The sequence below is a fragment of the Eleutherodactylus coqui genome, chromosome 7, assembly GCF_035609145.1.
Source record: "Eleutherodactylus coqui strain aEleCoq1 chromosome 7, aEleCoq1.hap1, whole genome shotgun sequence".
NCBI lineage: Eukaryota > Metazoa > Chordata > Amphibia > Anura > Eleutherodactylidae > Eleutherodactylus > Eleutherodactylus coqui.
Window position 1 is genome coordinate 167,601,607 of NC_089843.1, and position 17,408 is coordinate 167,619,014.

The window sequence follows — 17,408 nt, forward strand, 5'->3', positions numbered from 1 at the left end:
TTTCGTCGCGTCCTCCACCCCCCGTATTTTAAACCCAAAAGCCACCCCCGCTATAAACTGGTTCACTTTTGCCACTGACCGACCCAAATCTGCACTCTCTCCCAACCAACTCAACAGCAAGCCCACTCTATCCTCCTCTGAACGCTCCCCTCCATGCTGCCTCAACCATTCTTCCCACTCGCTCCACACTGCGCAATATGCTGCCCTAGTCCGCCGAGCCAGTGACCGTTCTATCAGGCCCCCCACTGCTCGCTTACCACGTTCCAGATTCGAGACGGGCACTTCCTCCCCTCCTTCTCCGCACCCGGCGCCAGTGTCCGGAACCGCTCCCACTGAAAGCGAGAGAGAGCATCCGCAATTGAGTTCTCGACACCTGGAACGTGTACCGCTACTACCCACATGTTTAATGACAAGGCCTCTAGCACCAACTGACGCAGCAGGTTAACCACCGGGGGGGATGACGCAGAGAGGTTGTTAATCACCTGCACCACCCCCATGTTGTCGCAGTGGAATCTTACTTTTCTATCACGGAAGTGGTTACCCCACAGTGTGATAGCCACTACTATTGGAAATAATTCCAATAGTACTAAGTTCCGAACTAAGCCTTCTTGCTTCCACTGCTCCGGCCATTCCCCCGCACACCATCTACCTTGAAAATAGGCCCCAAAGCCTGCGCTCCCTGCTGCATCTGTATAGAGCTCCCAGTCCACGTTGCTACTGACCTCCCCCATAATTACCGACCTGCCATTGTACTTCTCTAAAAAGGCGGACCAAACTGCCAGGTCCGCCTTGTGACTAACTCCCAAACGGATAAAGTGATGAGGGGCCCGAATCCCTGCTGTTGCCGCCGCCAACCGTCTACTGAAAACCCGGCCCATGGGCATGATCCTGCAGGCAAAATTCAGCTTGCCCAGCAGTGACTGCAGCCCTTTGAGCGTGATTTTCTTCGCCACCCGCGCCGCACCTACTTCCTCCTGCAAGTTTCTTAATTTTTCTTCTGGTAATCGGCACTCCATTGCCTCAGAGTCAATGGTGATGCCCAAAAAACTTAAACAAGTTGTGGGCCCCTCCGTCTTTTCCGGTGCCAGAGGCACCCCGAACCGTTTGGCCACCCATTGCAAGGTTCCCAGTAAGTTCGCACAAACTGGCGAACCCCCGGGCCCTACGCACAGAAAATCATCCAGGTAATGAATGACCGACTGCACTGCCGCCGTGTCCTTCACCACCCACTCTAAAAACGAACTAAACGCTTCGAAGTATGCACATGAGATTGAGCATCCCATGGGCAAACAACGATCCGCAAAATAACTCCCTGCCCAAAAACACCCCAACAACCTCACACTTTCTTGTGTTACTGGCAGCAAGCGAAAGGCTGACTCTATGTCAGCCTTTGCCATCAATGCCCCCCTTCCATAGTTCCGAACCCAATGAACCGCCGCATCAAACGATGTATACACCACCGAGCATAGCTCGGGGTCTATTCCGTCGTTTACAGACGCCCCCCTTGGGTACGATAAGTGGTGAATAAGCCGAAATTTATTCGGCTCCTTCTTCGGTACCACTCCCAAAGGTGACACCACAAAGTCTTGCACGGGTGGCTCTTCAAACGGCCCCGCCATGCGCCCTAACCTAACCTCTTTCATTAGCTTCTCCGTCACCACTTCCGGATATTCTAACGCCGAACGTAAATTTTTTAACGAAAAGGGGACCCCATGAACCGGAGGCGGGATGTGAAAACCATCCCTAAAACCCTTAAACAATAACTCCGCCTTCTCTCTATCCGGGTACCTACTTAGGTACGGTACCATCTCTTCCAGAATCACTGGGGTCATCCCTTTTCGCAAAACCCCCTGGACCTTTTCCCTTTCCTTTCTTGAAACATCTGGCAGCCCCGTGAGACCCCGCGCCGCAGTGAGAGCAGGCATGACGGAACTTGCATGTTGCTCCGAACTTGCACTGACCCTCGTTGTACTGCCAGCAGTACCCGGTCCTACTCCCCCCTGCTGAACCACCCTGCCCCCCGGCTGAACTAGAGGCCGAGCCGAAGGACCCGGCACTGCCCTGAAAGGGCTGACCGAACCGCGCGGGGGCCATTACTCTCAACCATAGACCTATATCTTTGTGATCCCATCTGATCGATGGGCGCACTGCCTTACGCTGCCTGAACTGCTCATCATAGCGCAGCCAGGTCTGTCCCCCATACACTCGATAGGCCTCACCAATGGAGTCCATGTAACAGAAAAGGCCGGAGCAATTGTCCGGCGCTTTTTCTCCGATTACGCTCGCTAGAATGGCAAACGCCTGCAGCCAGTTCGCGAACGTCTGGGGTATAAGGCGCCACCTACGCTTCTCCTCCTCCTCTTTTTTAAACTCAGTCCGCTTTCCCTTGTCTAAATTAAATTTTTCCAAGGGTAGGAGGGAGAATATCTCGACATATTCGTCCCTCTAAATCTTTTCCCTCACCTCTTTTTTTAGGTGGGCCCCCAACGGGCCCTCAAAGCAGACGTAGACCTCGCCTTTTGCCTTATCGTCTAGCCGCACCCCCTCCCCGTCCTTTTCTGTCTGGACCGCTACTGCCACCCCGGCCGATCCCCCTGACTCCAACGTACCTGCTGCACCCCCCACTTGAGAGATTTCCCCAGTGGATTGTGCCCCCATTTGCAACCCGCTCGTGGACATCTGTCCTACCAGCGGGGCAGATTGTAACACCCCAACCGCCTGTCCTACCCCAGTCCCACCAGCAAACGGTCCTCCCGGTCCGTCCCTAATGCTGGACGACGCACTGCATGGTGAGCTCCATGCTGTGACAGGCGACGGAGCGTAACCTACCCCCTGCCTCCTCAGCAATTCTAATACCACCCCCAGCAATGCACCTGCTTCGCCGCCTACCCCTAGCGCGTTAGTTAATGCAGCGCTACCCCCCGCAAATACCCCACTACTAGACCCCGCATGCGCCACGCGGCTAACATTGCTGGACACACCAGACATAGAGCATGACTCACCTGGCTGCGTAGGGGCTGTGGACCCACCAGCCGCCGACCAGTCTTGCCGCTGTTCCTCCTGGACTCTGCTAACGCCGGGCTGTGACCGCTCTGCTGGGACCGCAACCGCCTCCGATCTTCTTGGTGCCGAAGAAACATAGGCCACCTCTGTCGCCGTCGCACGCCTTCCGGATGACTCCGCCGCCGGGCCCCGAGAAACCGCGGGCCGCCCGTCACTTGAACTGTTGCAGGGCTGCTCCCCCTCCGATGCACCCCCGGGTGAGCAGCCCCCGACCCCTTCCAGGCTCTTTGCTTTCTGTGCAGCGCTTGGCCCCGCCCCCCTCTCAGCACGGGGCCTCGCGCTGCCCGCCGCACCTCGTCTTTTGGCGGGAGTCCTCCCCGCCCTGCTCCCCCTGCCTGTTGGTGTTGCCGGGGGGAGCCTACTACGGGGGGGGGGCCGGAGAGGCACTCCGCAGCCTCTGCCTGCGTGAGGGAGCGTGCTCGGGGCTCAGTCTCTCTGGTGCACGCGCCCTCCGCGGCCGCTCTTTTGCCAGCCCCGCTGGTGCTGCCGCCGCCGGCCCCGCACCTGTCCTCCGACTCCGGACCTCTGCAGCCGCCTCTGCACCTCCCGCCGCCTCCGCTCGAGCTCCCGCTGCTCCTGCTTCTGCCGCCGCTGCCGTGGATACCGCCGCTGCTCCCAGGGCTTCACCGGAGAGCTGGACAAGCCAGTCCAGCCCCCTTTCTTCTGCCTCCGCCCGGATCTTCTCGAGGATCGCCTCCATCTTCTCCCGGTAAGTGGCTGGTCTTCGGGCTCTTCTTTTTCTTTTCTTCTTCTTTGGGACTGCCTCCGCTGCTTCTTTTTCGGCACCTCGGGTCTCCGGTCTTCAGTCTCGCTGCCGTCTGCCGCGCTCTTCAGCTCCGCCGGGCACCTCAGGTCTGCTGGGCTCTTTGGGACTGCTGGGCTCTTTGGGACTGCTGGGGTCTTCGGTCCGCTGGGGTCTTCGGTCCGCTGGGGTCTTCGGTCCGCTGGGGTCTTCGGTCCGCTGGGGTCTTCGGTCCGCTGGGGTCTTCTAACTTCAGCTTCTTTCTTCCTCTTCTTCTGGACGCTGTAATGGCCTTTCCCTGCGCTAACCCCTCTATTTAACCCCCTCTTCCTAAGCTCCGCCCCCTCCCGGCATCCTCTACTCTAATTAACCCCCCTCCTCCCCGTTAACCCTATCATGCTGCCTTCCTCCTACCGCCCTGCGGGCTTCCGGCTCCGGCAGACCTAATTGTAATAGTTTTTTTTTTGCAACTGTTTGACAGTTTAAAAAAAAAAAGAAAAAAGTAATAAAACTTTAAATCACCCTCCTTTTGCCATATCTATCATAAAAAAATCTAAATCCTAAGAGAAAAATACATATTTGGTATTGCCGCGTCCGTAAAAGTCCGATCTATCAAAGTAGTGCATTATTTACCCCACACAGTGAATGTAGTCCGAAAAAAAAATAAAGAACGCCACAAATGCACTTTTTCAGTCACTCTGTCTCCCAGAAAAAATGCAATAAAAAGCGATCAAAAAGTCGTATGCATTCCGAATTAGAACTAACGTAAACTACAGGACATCTCGTAAAAAATGAGCCGTTGTTCAAGTACGTTGACGGAAAAATAAAAAAAGTTATTGAGCACAGAAAATGCAACAGAAAATAATTTTAAAAAATTAAATGTCTTTGAAAAAAGAAATACAAGTACTACAGCAAAAAAAACCTATACAAGTTTGGAATCATAGAAATCGGACTGACCCATAAAATAAAGTTATCATGTCATTTTTGTTGCAGTTTGTGTGCCTTAGAAACCTAATGCACTGAAAGATGGCGGAATGCCATTTTTTCTTTTATTTTACTCCACTTAGAATTTTGTAAAAGTTTTTCAGTACATTACATGGTACTTTAAATAGCACCATTGAAAAATACAACTTGTCCCGCAAAAAAAAAGCCCTCATACAGTGACGTCGATGGGTAAATAAAGGAGTTATGATTTTTTAAATGGGAGGAGGAAAAAAAGAAAAGGGCGAAAAAAGAAAAAAAGGGGCCGTGTCATTAAGGGGTTAAATAATGTACTAAGTTCCTCCTCTGGGTCATTATGACACAGGGATACCACATGTGTAATATTGTTTTGAATTTTTTACAAAGTAAAGGGAGACAAATGTTTTTTTTTATTTTTTTAAATAATTTTTTTACTTTTTTAAAAACTTTTTTTTATTTTTGGCCCTTTAGGGGGCCCCCTGATCACATTCCAGGGGTGCGATGGTGACAGCCCTTTACATGCTGCAGTCGCATAGACCGCAGCATTTAAAGGGTTAACGCAACAGAGATCGGAGGTTTTCTTCATTCTTTGCTGTGTAAGAGCTGGTGCCCGGCTATGCTCTGACAGAGGGAGCCCCCTCCCTCTATCAGCCCCTTACATGCTGTGGCCGTATAAACCACAGCATGTAAAGGGTTAACACAGAAGATCGGAGGTTATCTCCATTCTCTGCTGTGTAGAGCTGGTGCCTGGCTATTCTCTAACAGCCAAGCACCAGCTCTCCTTGCCACAGAGACCATTGGCTTGCTTCTGACAAGCTGGTGGTCTCTATGGCAACCTGTAAACAAAGCAGCGCAGGACTTTGAAAATATAAGCAGGAGATTGCTTGTAGATCGGCAATATCTTCCTGCTTCTGTTTTTCAAAGTCCTGCACTGCTCTGTGTGGGTCTGTGCAGGCAGAGCACACTGCCACAGCTTATGGCAGTGTGCTCTGCAGCTCCCATAGTGAAATATAGCCCAGAAATCTTTCGGGCTATATTGCTATGAGCAGTGGAGCTCGTCCCGGAAAATTTCTGGGCATGGCACTCAAGGGGTTGATGGAAATGCAATAGGAAGAAACAAGTGGGAACCATAAAAGGTAAGAGACTTTACAGTTGACAATTCACCCAAAGGTGTTGCTAAAAAATTAGATCACAAAATCTTCTCCAACTAGAATCCAGTAAAATTAGTAGGCAAGATAGGAATCTCTAAAAGGCAGGTTCTCAGATAACATTTAAAACATACCTCATGTGAAAACCTAAAAGTAGACAAGTGAGTGCAGTTATTCTCTATCCTGTTTCCTCCCTCCACGTCACACCCAAGAGGGTCATGGACAAAAGCAACTGGAAATTCCTACGTTCGATACAAAGTTTGTAACAGAAGGACCCCCAGAAATCTTCCGGGCTATATCGCTATGGGCAGTGGAGCTCTTCCCAGAAAATTTCCGGTTGTGCCGCTCAAGGGGTTGCACATAAAAAGCTCAACTCCATATACAGAATATGCAATAAACAAATGCAGCAAATTCTGCAAAGCTCGATAATTTTGGTCTGAGGCAGAAAAACTGAAATTCCACAGCAGATTTTGCTGTGGCACAAACATCCCCTGTGAAGCCTTCCACATACCGCCTGGTTGACACAATGCTGTTTCCTACATCTGTATAAAAGCTGCTCTTTCCTCCAGGCTTGTAAGCAGCTTATGTAATACATTATATACGATAGCACAAACCATGCAAAACTGCCAACTTCTGAATATCTACATTATGTCATATTGAAACATCAGCAATAAAGGAAGAATGTAAAACATTCCCTCCTATTCATCAAGCGAGCCCGACACCCTGTAACGTTGTACATTCCTCTTCTCTAAGATACAAATCAGTCACAAACCTGGAAGATCCACTTTCTACAAGTAAAGTATTACAAGAATGTAGAAAGTAACACAAACCGCACATCTTCCTTCATAAAATTCCTCACAACCTAAAGAAACAAAATTCCTGGAAGAGAAGGAAGCCGCTAAGAAGAAAGCAGGCAGCAGAGTAATGTTAGAATGGGAATAGTTGAATACCTTTCCTGCGGTGGTCATGGTGCTGGCAGGTGTAGTCTCCAGTGTTCTGTACTCTGCTTCTGTAACCTGCTTGTGTTGCTGTGTCCCATTTAAGCATGCACCCTATCCCCCCTGAGCTTTTCTCTGGGCTATGTGTCCTTGGCAGCTTTACGACTTCTGCCCGGATAAGATTTTGACAATGTCATTCACTGTAAGAAAAAAGGGAGTTAGGGTGCCTACCCACTAGTGTTTTTTTCTTTAGCGATGGGAGATCGAGTGCCTCACAGTGCAGAGAAAACGCTCATTGTTTTCAATGGGGCCGATGGCAGCAGCGCCAGCCCCATTGAAAACATAGGGAGTACATCACAGACTTTTACCACAGCTGTCACAGTTGTGGCAGATGTCCGGGATTCTATCCCATTTATTTCAATGGGGCCAGCCCTGCTGTGGCCCCATTGAAAGCAGTAGGTTGCAGGCATACCCCAGAGCAATGATTTTAGGGGAAGGGCTTGAAATATAAGCCCTTCTCTGAAAATCATGGCTAGCTGTAAAAAAAAAAAAAAAAATTACATTTATATACTCACCTAGAAGAGCCGCCCAGCTCCTCTCTCCGGCCCCGGCAATTGTCTTCTGTGTTCTGGAGGCCGGGGATTGAAAATTCTCTGCCCCCAGAAAGCACTGGTGTCATTTGCTGAGCACTCAGCCAGTCACAGGCAGTGCTCAGTCATTCATTGATGAATGGCTGAGGGCTGACTGTGATTGGCTTAGCGCTGTGACCAATCACAGGCAGCCCTCAGCTGTTATTCAGTGGGACCATGGCAATTGTCTTCTGTGTTCTGGAGGCCGGGGATTGAAAATTCTCCACCCCTAGAAAGTGGTGGTGTCATTGAGCGCTGTGACCAATCACAGGCAGCCCTCAGCTGTCATTCAATGGGACTACTGGGATGAAGGAATCCTCTGCCATAGCTGTCTCAGCTGTTTCAGCTATGGCAGAAGTCTGCAATGCAGTTCCCATATTTTCAATGGGGCTGGCACTATCCAAAGGAGTGGTGGCTCTTCCCTCCCTTGTGGCCACAACAACGGCACTCGCCTGGGTCACTGTAAATCTGTAGAAGGAATGGCCGGTAGTAACATGGCCTTCTCCACAGGTTTCGGTGGCTTTTGTGGCCTACATGGCTGTAAGGTCCCTGGAAGGATTAGTTTTCTTAGGCGGCAGCAGTCCTGGCGTGATACTCCTCATTAACTCTAGGGGTTCTGGCTCATCACCCCAACAGTAGCGGGATTCAGGTGGTGGGTAACCCCCTAGGCACCCCACGGATCGCTCGGCTGCTGGCATCCATAGCTGCAGACATCCTTCCTGCTCTCTGGCCAGCAATGCTCTGGGCCCAGGAGTTTCCAGCCGCAGTTAGCTCCTCCCACTCCGGACACCAGCAAGTCCATGAAGTAGAAGTACTTTGCGCCAAGCCAGGGCGTTGTCTCTTTGGTGCGAAGCAGCTTTGGTGGGAGCTATTTGGGGGGAGTGAGTCACAGAGGAGAGCATTGACATATAATGGGTGCCATCTTGGGTGGCCCTACTGGAATTTGTATGGCAGTCCATTGATTTTGTATTGGCTCAGCGCAGCAGAGCAGATCCTGTGCCAAGTGACGCCAGAAAAAGCTAATGGCTGCAACACTCCAAAGGGGGGAACGCTGGGCACCTGGCTAACAAGAAGAGTTGGGAGGGATAAGTGCTGTCTCGTCACGGCGGCACTTACCAGGCTCTGGTCCCTGAGGAAGGACACATAGCCAAGGCCAGAGCAGGATCGCACGCCAGCTTTGACACCCCTATGATAGGGAATGCCAACAAATGGGATGGGGGGAATAGTAGTACAAATCACTCATGATGCCACCGTTCCCACACACTGATATTCTATGCAGCAGAGTAATGAACATGGAGACTTGTGTGTAATACCTTGGTTCCCTAGGAACGGTTAGGGCCCGGTATAACTTTACTTAAGAATAATAACTTGTTTAACAGGTCATGCAGGTACAATTCACTTTCAGCAGTAACTGGTTATACCTGAGAGGTAGGAGGGATACACAGGATGAATACAGCCCTACAGTGCAAATTATCTGTATGTCACTGGCCCTGGATTGGGAGCACTCCAGAGGAGGAAGGGGGTAGGGGTCACTCCGCAGACACTCTGGCAAACAATTATTCAGGAAGGCTTAGCCAATATACCCCCTGCACAGCAGATGCTTGGGAGTCTCAATAAAGTACCTCTGTGCGGTGATCCTAATTATGGACAACCACACAGGAAAAGCCTGTGATGTGAACAGGTACCTATTTTAGAACTTGGGTAGTGCTCTCTCTCTCTCTGCTGATGGGACTCACTCCTCTCACAGCCACACTCCAAATGCTATGGGTGTTTGCTCCTCTTCCTCCATCTTCACCTACATGGAAGCTAAAGGTGCTTCCATGCGGCTCTGTGTTAGCACACTCTCCTGCTGAAGATGGACTCCTTTCCCACACTCAATCTCTCCCATTTATAACTCACTTGTACCACAGGACAAGACAAACTGATACATTTACATGCAGGCAATGATTTTATTACAGTTAACCTCTCAAGCGCCGCAGCTGTGCAACACACACACTGGATATGACAGGACAGCTTTGCACAGTGAATCTACATAGGACAAAACATGTATGACATTTCTGGAGGGGACCAGGATGGTGTTCTGGGCCACTACACATGCATGTGTATAGGCAAGTCGGAAATAATAACTGTTGTCCTAATGAGCATTTACTCAAATCGTATCTAAAGTGTATAGGCAGCAGCTTTAACCTGACATCAATAGGGGATGTGAGCACTAAAGGTGCCCAGGGCAGCTTGAGCTCTAAATACGGCCCTGCATATAATCCCATATAAAACATGGGACATTTGGAAAAACTTTTATGCCAGAATTTCCTAACAAAAGAGTTACAAATATTTGTGCAAGTCCCACTTTCTTTGTTCAAAATTTGCACCTTCTTAGCTTTTTCCGCTGTCCTCCTGATCTTCATGTATTAGGCAAATTGAGCACTGAGTGAAAAGGCACTTGAAATGCCAGTTTTATTAAATTTCCCCCTCAGACTTGAGCTTTTAACTACATTATAGCTGAAACCACAAGGCAGCTCAGACACATATCTGACAGAATAGTTGGGAAAGGGTTTCCTGCCCGAAGTTTGGCTTTAGCTTACAATAAGCCTTTTTCTACTTCCTGTTTCCTGTTCATGTAGACGTCTTAAAGGGAGAGAGATGCTTGCTGTATATTACATTGCATAGGCCACTGCTCAGCCTGTTCCCTGTTGTTTGGATTACCTGGAGCGTCTGCTGACAGCTGAATCATGCGGGAGCTGTGGTGGTGCTAAGTACACCTTGGTCAGACAGATAACACATAATTGGAAAACTGTGAGGGTATCTAGTATAATTATATATGCTAAAAGGAGGTGTTCCTGAAATTTTGTCCACAATTACCCCTACATAGTGTTTCTACCAAAAACTACCTGCCAATGTAAAAAATGGCATGGCTTCGGTACATGGCTTTCCTCCAACAAAACTTAGATATTTTCTATAAGACAACCTTTTTAAGACAATGTGTTGAGATACAGTGGGCTTAAATACAGCAGCTCAGCTCTAGTATACCTATTAAAATACTGCCACCAAATAACAGATACCAATTCTACACAATCATAGTGATTAGATTGCAGTTACCTCCAGTGATAGTGATCACAGATGATGTTTCCTCTGACTGGTGATGTCTGCATTTCTTTTTTTGGGGCCTAGACTGCCACGAAAGGTTCTTGCAGCCATGACATATACTTTCCCATTCTGCAGCTATTCCCTATGAGCCTCTCAGTAATTCCCCCATAGTACTAGTGTCTCCTCTGTGGCTCCACAAAATTAAAGGTTCCCCAACTAATAGTAATGTTGCCCCTCTCAGTGACCCTAATATTTTTTAGTGCACCCCTTAATGGCTCCAATTGTAACAATGCCACTCTCAGAACGCTGTGTAGCCCTGCCACCTCACACTGCCACTGTGGTCATTAAGGTTGCAGTGTAAGTCGCAGGATGCTACAAGAACAGCTCATAAGTAACAAACAAAATCAGCTTTGATGGATGTTTTCACGACCTATGAGTTCTGATCACAGAAACCTGTGACTAACATTCCAACTCCAGTGACTTAAATGGCAGTACAAGGTCACCATATAGCCCAAGCCTTAAAGATGTACTAATTGTGGAACCATAAAAGCGAATTTGTGTCTCTCATCAGCAGAGGTGTAAGTAGAGTCCTATGGGCCCCAGAGTAAACCATAGACCAGGCATTCTCACTGTGAGGGTATATATATATATTGCCATATGTGTTTTTTATGCTTTTATACCTATATGCAAGTTTTATTCAATTCCAAATGAAAAAACTTATATCTCGCCTTACATCAGATATTTCAAGAGAGATGTTCTAGAAATTCAGAGAAAACCACCGAACCAGACATGAAGGACGCATGTACTTGGCTGTTTTCCCAGAAGCCCATATCAAGATGTTCAAATGTACATAACTTTCACTGTCTTAGGCCGAAATCCGGACTTCTTAGAATTGAGTGGGTGATTCTTTGTACTGGAGTTAATTGAATACGTGATTTTCTGTACGTAAGCCAGAGGCGCCAGTATCAAGATAATGACTGTTATATGATTTTCACTGTCTCAGTCCGCAAATCCGGACTTCCCATATATGGTTATGAGCCCATCACCCCCTAGTGGTGAGGGGACAAAGGGTATAAGATCTCATGTAATCTGTAATAAAGCACGGCGACGGTTGGCACAGCCGAGAGCCATGTCCCGTGTGAGGAATGATACCAGATCCCTGTGTGGTGTCTCTTCTTGCGGCCGGCAGCGGGGCAAGTGGGGTGGGCCCGATTGGTGTTGCACTTAGAATTTTAACCCTCATAAATGGCGCCCGAACGTGCGGCGGTAAAATCGGAGCTTACAGCGCAATTCACCCGGATCCACGCCACTGAGAAACCGTCCTGCTGCAAACCGAGCCTGATCAACTCACTTAGAACTCCAGGTAAGACAAACATATATTTATGTTGTGTTTTACACTGCGAGTCTTGCAGCAGGACTGACTATCTGTGGTTTGTGACCGGACGGGTTGGGTTAAGAGTTCTACACGGTAACTCGTGTGGGCTCCGGGTTTGCCGTCATGGACCACTGACCGTGATATGCGCACCAATCGGTCTCCCAGAAACTAGTCTGTAGTCTATTTGTTGTTGAAGTCCGTAGCGTTTTAGCGATAGTGGAGATTGTTTGTTGTATCTGCAGAATTTTTTCTCTTACTTTTCATTTGATCTCACAAGAGAATGGACCCTCAGGTTAGTTTAGTTAGTTGTTAATGGTTTAGCAGAGAGGGATGCATTTTGTGAGATAAGTCTCATAGAAAAAAGAGACTCTCGGTCGGTTTGCCTTATATATGGGGCTAGCGATTTGATTTCAGAGAGATGCATTTTATGGGGGCTGGTTCCATAAGGAGAAGGGACCCTCGGTTGTCTGCCGGTATATAAGGGGCTGACAATTTGAAAATTAAGAGGGATGCATTCTATGGAGCGTGTTATTTTTGTTGTTGTAATATGCGTAAGATCTTATTAAAGAAGATAGAGCCCCTCAAGGGCTGCCGCCGTGTGGATGAATCTGTAAAATGTAAGAAAACTCTAATGAAAATGTGTGACACCGACCCGCACGGCAGATTACAAAATGGTGTCTGGGAGGGAGGTCTTTAGGACCCAGAGGTGCCTTGAAAGATCAAGGTTTGCTAGAAGCAGAGAGAGAGACAGTCAGAGAAAGTATGTACACATAATTTGTTTAAGAAAGTATCCGTAAGTGAAATGTTGAAAAGTACAGTAAGTGATCAAGAGGGCGTCAGGAGAGTGTCTATTAAAGGTTATATTGGCAGTTAGGTAGGGGAGAAAAGTGCTGAAGGAGCAAGCAAGTCGATAAGTAAGTTACAATGCACGTGATTTGTTGGTAAAGAGAGATGGAAATGTGTATAATACAAGATAGATAATAGATAATATGTATAATCCATACTAGGTGGATATATGTGTGTATATATATATATATATATATATATATATATATATATATATATACTGTAAGTGCAAATAGTTAACTGAGCTTGCTTTTAGGGGAGAAGAAGGCTTGTTGACATGTAGCTGCGAGCTTGTGTTCAGTCTCCAAGGTCGGAAGATAACAGCGAGAGAGAAAATGCAATAACAACCTTGGTTAATATCTTGGCTTGCTTGCAATGAATTGAAATGAATTTAATTAGTTATACTGTCTTAGTAGGCAGGGAAATATAGTAATTTCTAATGTATATTCTTACTTATACAGGGGTTGAAAATGAATGTTGCAAGGTCCCAGGATATGTGTTAATTATGATTTCAAAATGCAGGCAATAGTTTAAGCTAAAACTTATTCAGCCTGTGTTTTATATTCGCGGAGAGATAACAGTCAGGGTCACAAGGGGGGCTGAAAAATACCCAGAGAAACTAAAACACTTCAGTGTTTAATACAGCATATAATAGCTTCAGTAGATAAGAAATATAGAATATTTCAGTCACTCAGCAAACTTTTTCACATAATTTGTCAAAGATAGCGCTCATTCACAATCTCATCTCAATAGAATTATGTACTTTATAAAATTAAAAGCACTCACCTCAATGTTTTTCAACTGATGTATGTTTGTTTGTCAAACTTTTTTTGTCCGTGCATCTGCATGTACTGGTACACCTTCAAAGGGGGTGACGGAGCAGACTTGAGAGCATGGATGGATGAGAGTTGGTGACCCGTGTTCGGGCTGTGGTGGAATGTGTGATGCAGATAAGTGACTGGGGATAAAAGTCCTCCCCATGCATGGGACTTTGCTTGGTTGAGATGTGGACGTGTGGACGGTTAAGCTGAAATGGAGCTGAGAAGACGGACGCACGGAGCCAATATCGAAGGGGTGGAGCTAGATGATGTAATAGTACGTAATAATGTTTCATCCCTCCTCTTACACGAGGGAGGGGGTGAGGATTTTGAGCAGCTAGTTTTTTTTTGTTTTGTTTTTTTTCTCCTGTCTGAGATTTGATAAGATATTGCAGGCAGGATCAGACTAATAATGAATTCACTTAAAGGAATATCACATTTCAAATATTAATAGGTGTTTGTAGATTATTCTTCCCCGATGTAACTCATGTTTCTGCTATTGGTGTTAACATTTTACAGGCCTTATCTGCTTCCATCAAATCTTTTTACAATGTGGTACTAACTTAAACCCGGCTACTATTGTTCCAATTGAGTACCCTGGTTTAAAGGGGGGGAGGAGAAGGCATAGGTAATCTAGGTATTGCAAGTCAGCCATTTTAGGTATTGCAAGTCAGCCATTTTAGGTATTGCAAGTCAGCCATTTTAGGTATTGCAAGTCAGCCATTTTTAAATTCAGCCATTTTTAAATTTTTTTGCAAGCCATTTTTTAATTTTTTTAATTTTTTGCAACAAGGTTCTAATCTTTTTGAAATAGAATATCAGCCTGATTGTCTAGCAGTGATGCAACAAGAAAATTTAAGTTTTAAAAAAAGTTACTGAAAGCCCTTGTTAATAATGCATATTTTGAGTTGTTTTTTATAGATGGTACCCAGGGTGATTGACGACTCCACACTGGATATACGGTGGTTACACAACAAGATGTCCTAAAAGATGAATGTCTCGGCATGTCGCAGTACAAGAAGCGGAATTAAAAGCACTCACGGAGGCGTGTGGAGTGGCCACAGGTAAGACGGCAAACATTTACACTGACTCCCGGTATGCATTTGGCATAGCTCATGATTACGGCCCAACATGGAAGGCCAGACAGTTTTTTACCACAGCAGGACAGCCAATTAAGAATGATGCAGTGGTGCAGTCTCATGGAGGCCCTACTTCTACCTGACAAAGTGGAAAGCTCACACCAATTCCTACACCGGAGAAGCAAGAGGCAACACCATCACAGACCACACAGCAAAAGCAGCGGCCCTCAAGCCGTGGAAGAAAGAAGAAAAGAAGAATTTGATAATTTTGGACTTTGACTACACTTGGACTTTGATAACAACTTGGACTTTGATAATAATTTTGGACTTTGATTTGAACTTGGACTTTGATAAAAACATTGGACTTTGATTATAACTTTGGACTTTGACTAAAACTACAAATGGACTAAAAAGGGACGGCGTATGGTGAACAGTCAACAGAACTTGCTTACCATAGTCCCTGTGCCCAATGATGGCCCAGCTGACGCACGGAAAGACGCACCTCTCAAAGCAGTAATGATGTCGACGCTTGAACAAGGACGGGTGGCTCCTTGGTTTTCTGTAGCTGCTGCATCATTTGTCCAGTTTTGCATGATCTTTGCCGTAAGCAACAGGGCAGAAGTAAATTTGCCACATCACACTTGCCTAGACCACTCTACCCATTTCAGGGATTGCAAATTGGCTACACTCAGCTCCTACTTGTTGGGAAGCATGAATATGTGCTTGTTGTTGTTGATGTTTTTCAGGTTGGAGACCTACTCTGTTACCAAAGTAAATAAGCAGGTAACCACACAGAAGCTCATGAATGAGGTAATCCGCAGATATGGGGCACCGGAAGTGATTGAGTCAAACAAAGGTACACACTTCACAGGTGAAATAATGCAACACATCATGTCTGTTTTGGGTATAATTTCAGGTTTTTCACACACCCTACCGTCTGCGGAGTAGTGGGAAAGTAGATACAAAAGACAATGGAGGAAAATAGTAAAATTTTGAATTGAGTGTCTTCTATTAGTTTTTTTTCCTTAGGAGGATACATGCCACAGTAGCTGAGTTTGGTGAATGACTTTCGTGTTAATTTTGTCATGAGCCTCTCCAAGGAATTGTTAGTAATGTATTCTGTAGTCTCTGCTTTGCTCCCAGGTCCTACAGATGAGTGTCACAATCTGAAACCAGGTTACAGGGTCTTAGTGAAAAAGTTTGAGCGAGAAACACGGTTTAAAGGTCCTTACCAGATGTTGTTCACCACCCCAACTGCAGTCAAGCTCGAAGGAAAGCCCACTTGGATCCACACTTCGCACTGAAAGAACTAATGATCCTGCATATCCTTTACATGCTATAATGTGGTACAATTCCTCTAACACACACCTTTGACTACTGTACACTAGCCCCCTGTTTCAGAACAAATTAATACAATCAATAAGAGTACACTGAGGGTGAGAATCCAACACCGTATCGTGCTAAGAGAGACATTGACACTCTAGGTGGTAACTTTGATCCACATGTACACATAGATACAATAGGAGTGCCAAGGGGGGTGCGAGATTAATTTAATTCTAGAGATCAGGTTAAAGCAGGTTTTGAGTCCTTATTTGCTATTGTCACTGTTAATAATAATGTAGATTGGATGAATTATATATTTTACAATCAGCAGAGGTTTGTAAACTACACCAGAGATGCTTTGCAAGGGTTAATTGACCAGTTAGGGCCCACTGCAACCATGGCGTTCCAAAATAGAGTGGCCCTGGATATGGTTTTAGCAGAAAGAGGTGGGGTATGTAATTTCCTGTTTGTGTATTATCCCTTTAATGTGAGCAAAATTTCCCTTGTTTGAAAAAGATGAAGAGCCAGTTCCGATAATGGCAACCACGTATGTTACCAGAAGAATGGAGAGATGGACTAGTACTGTGTCTGCCTCAGTCTCATAAGATGGACTGTCAGTGGACTTCCCATTTGCCTAGGGAAAGTGCAGAAGACCTTAGGTTCCGGCGAGGGCGCACCCTGTGGGGTGTTAACTTGTACAGATAGAGGGTATGGATGCCCGGAAATAAGCCCAGGGAATCCATGGCCTCCTTCTGAGGTGAGGTAGGGATCCCTCCCCTTTTAGGAGTAGGGACTTACGGGCAGTGGAGAAACCCTGACGCAAGGGAGAGACGACCGAGGAAGAGTGCAAGGTCTGATGCTTGATCTCCATATTAAGTTTTTTAGGGGGGTTTGTGAGGGTATATATATATATATTGCCATATGTGTTTTTTATGCTTTTATACCTATATGCAAGTTTTATTCAATTCCAAATGAAAAAAACTTATATGTCGCCTTACATCAGATATTTCAAGAGAGATGTTCTAGAAATTCAGAGAAAACCACCGAACCAGACATGAAGGACGCATGTACTTGGCTGTTTTCCCAGAAGCCCATATCAAGATGTTCAAATGTACATAACTTTCACTGTCTTAGGCCGAAATCCGGACTTCTTAGAATTGAGTGGGTGATTCTTTGTACTGGAGTTAATTGAATACGTGATTTTCTGTACGTAAGCCAGAGGCGCCAGTATCAAGATAATGACTGTTATATGATTTTCACTGTCTCAGTCCGCAAATCCGGACTTCCCATATATGGTTATGAGCCCATCACCCCCTAGTGGTGAGGGGACAAAGGGTATAAGATCTCATGTAATCTGTAATAAAGCACGGCGACGGTTGGCACAGCCGAGAGCCATGTCCCGT

The 17,408-nt window shown here is 46.6% G+C and overlaps 1 protein-coding gene across 3 annotated transcripts in view; it reads right to left on the reverse strand.

The window, feature by feature from the left end:
• Nucleotides 1-7,002, reverse strand: part of LOC136572941 (NADP-dependent alcohol dehydrogenase-like) — a 58,059-nt gene extending 51,057 nt beyond the window's left edge. The window contains exon 1 of one of the 3 annotated variants that reach the window (XR_010785830.1): nucleotides 3,003-3,229. Coding sequence is in view for 2 of the 3 variants with exons in the window: in XM_066573982.1 (XP_066430079.1) it covers nucleotides 3,003-3,140 (138 nt within the window). In the remaining variant the exon portion in view is untranslated. Of the gene's footprint in view, nucleotides 1-3,002; nucleotides 3,232-6,863 lie in introns of those variants that run through there. The other 2 variants (XM_066573983.1, XM_066573982.1) reach the window with 2 other exon arrangements.
• Nucleotides 7,003-17,408: the final 10,406 nt, after the last annotated feature.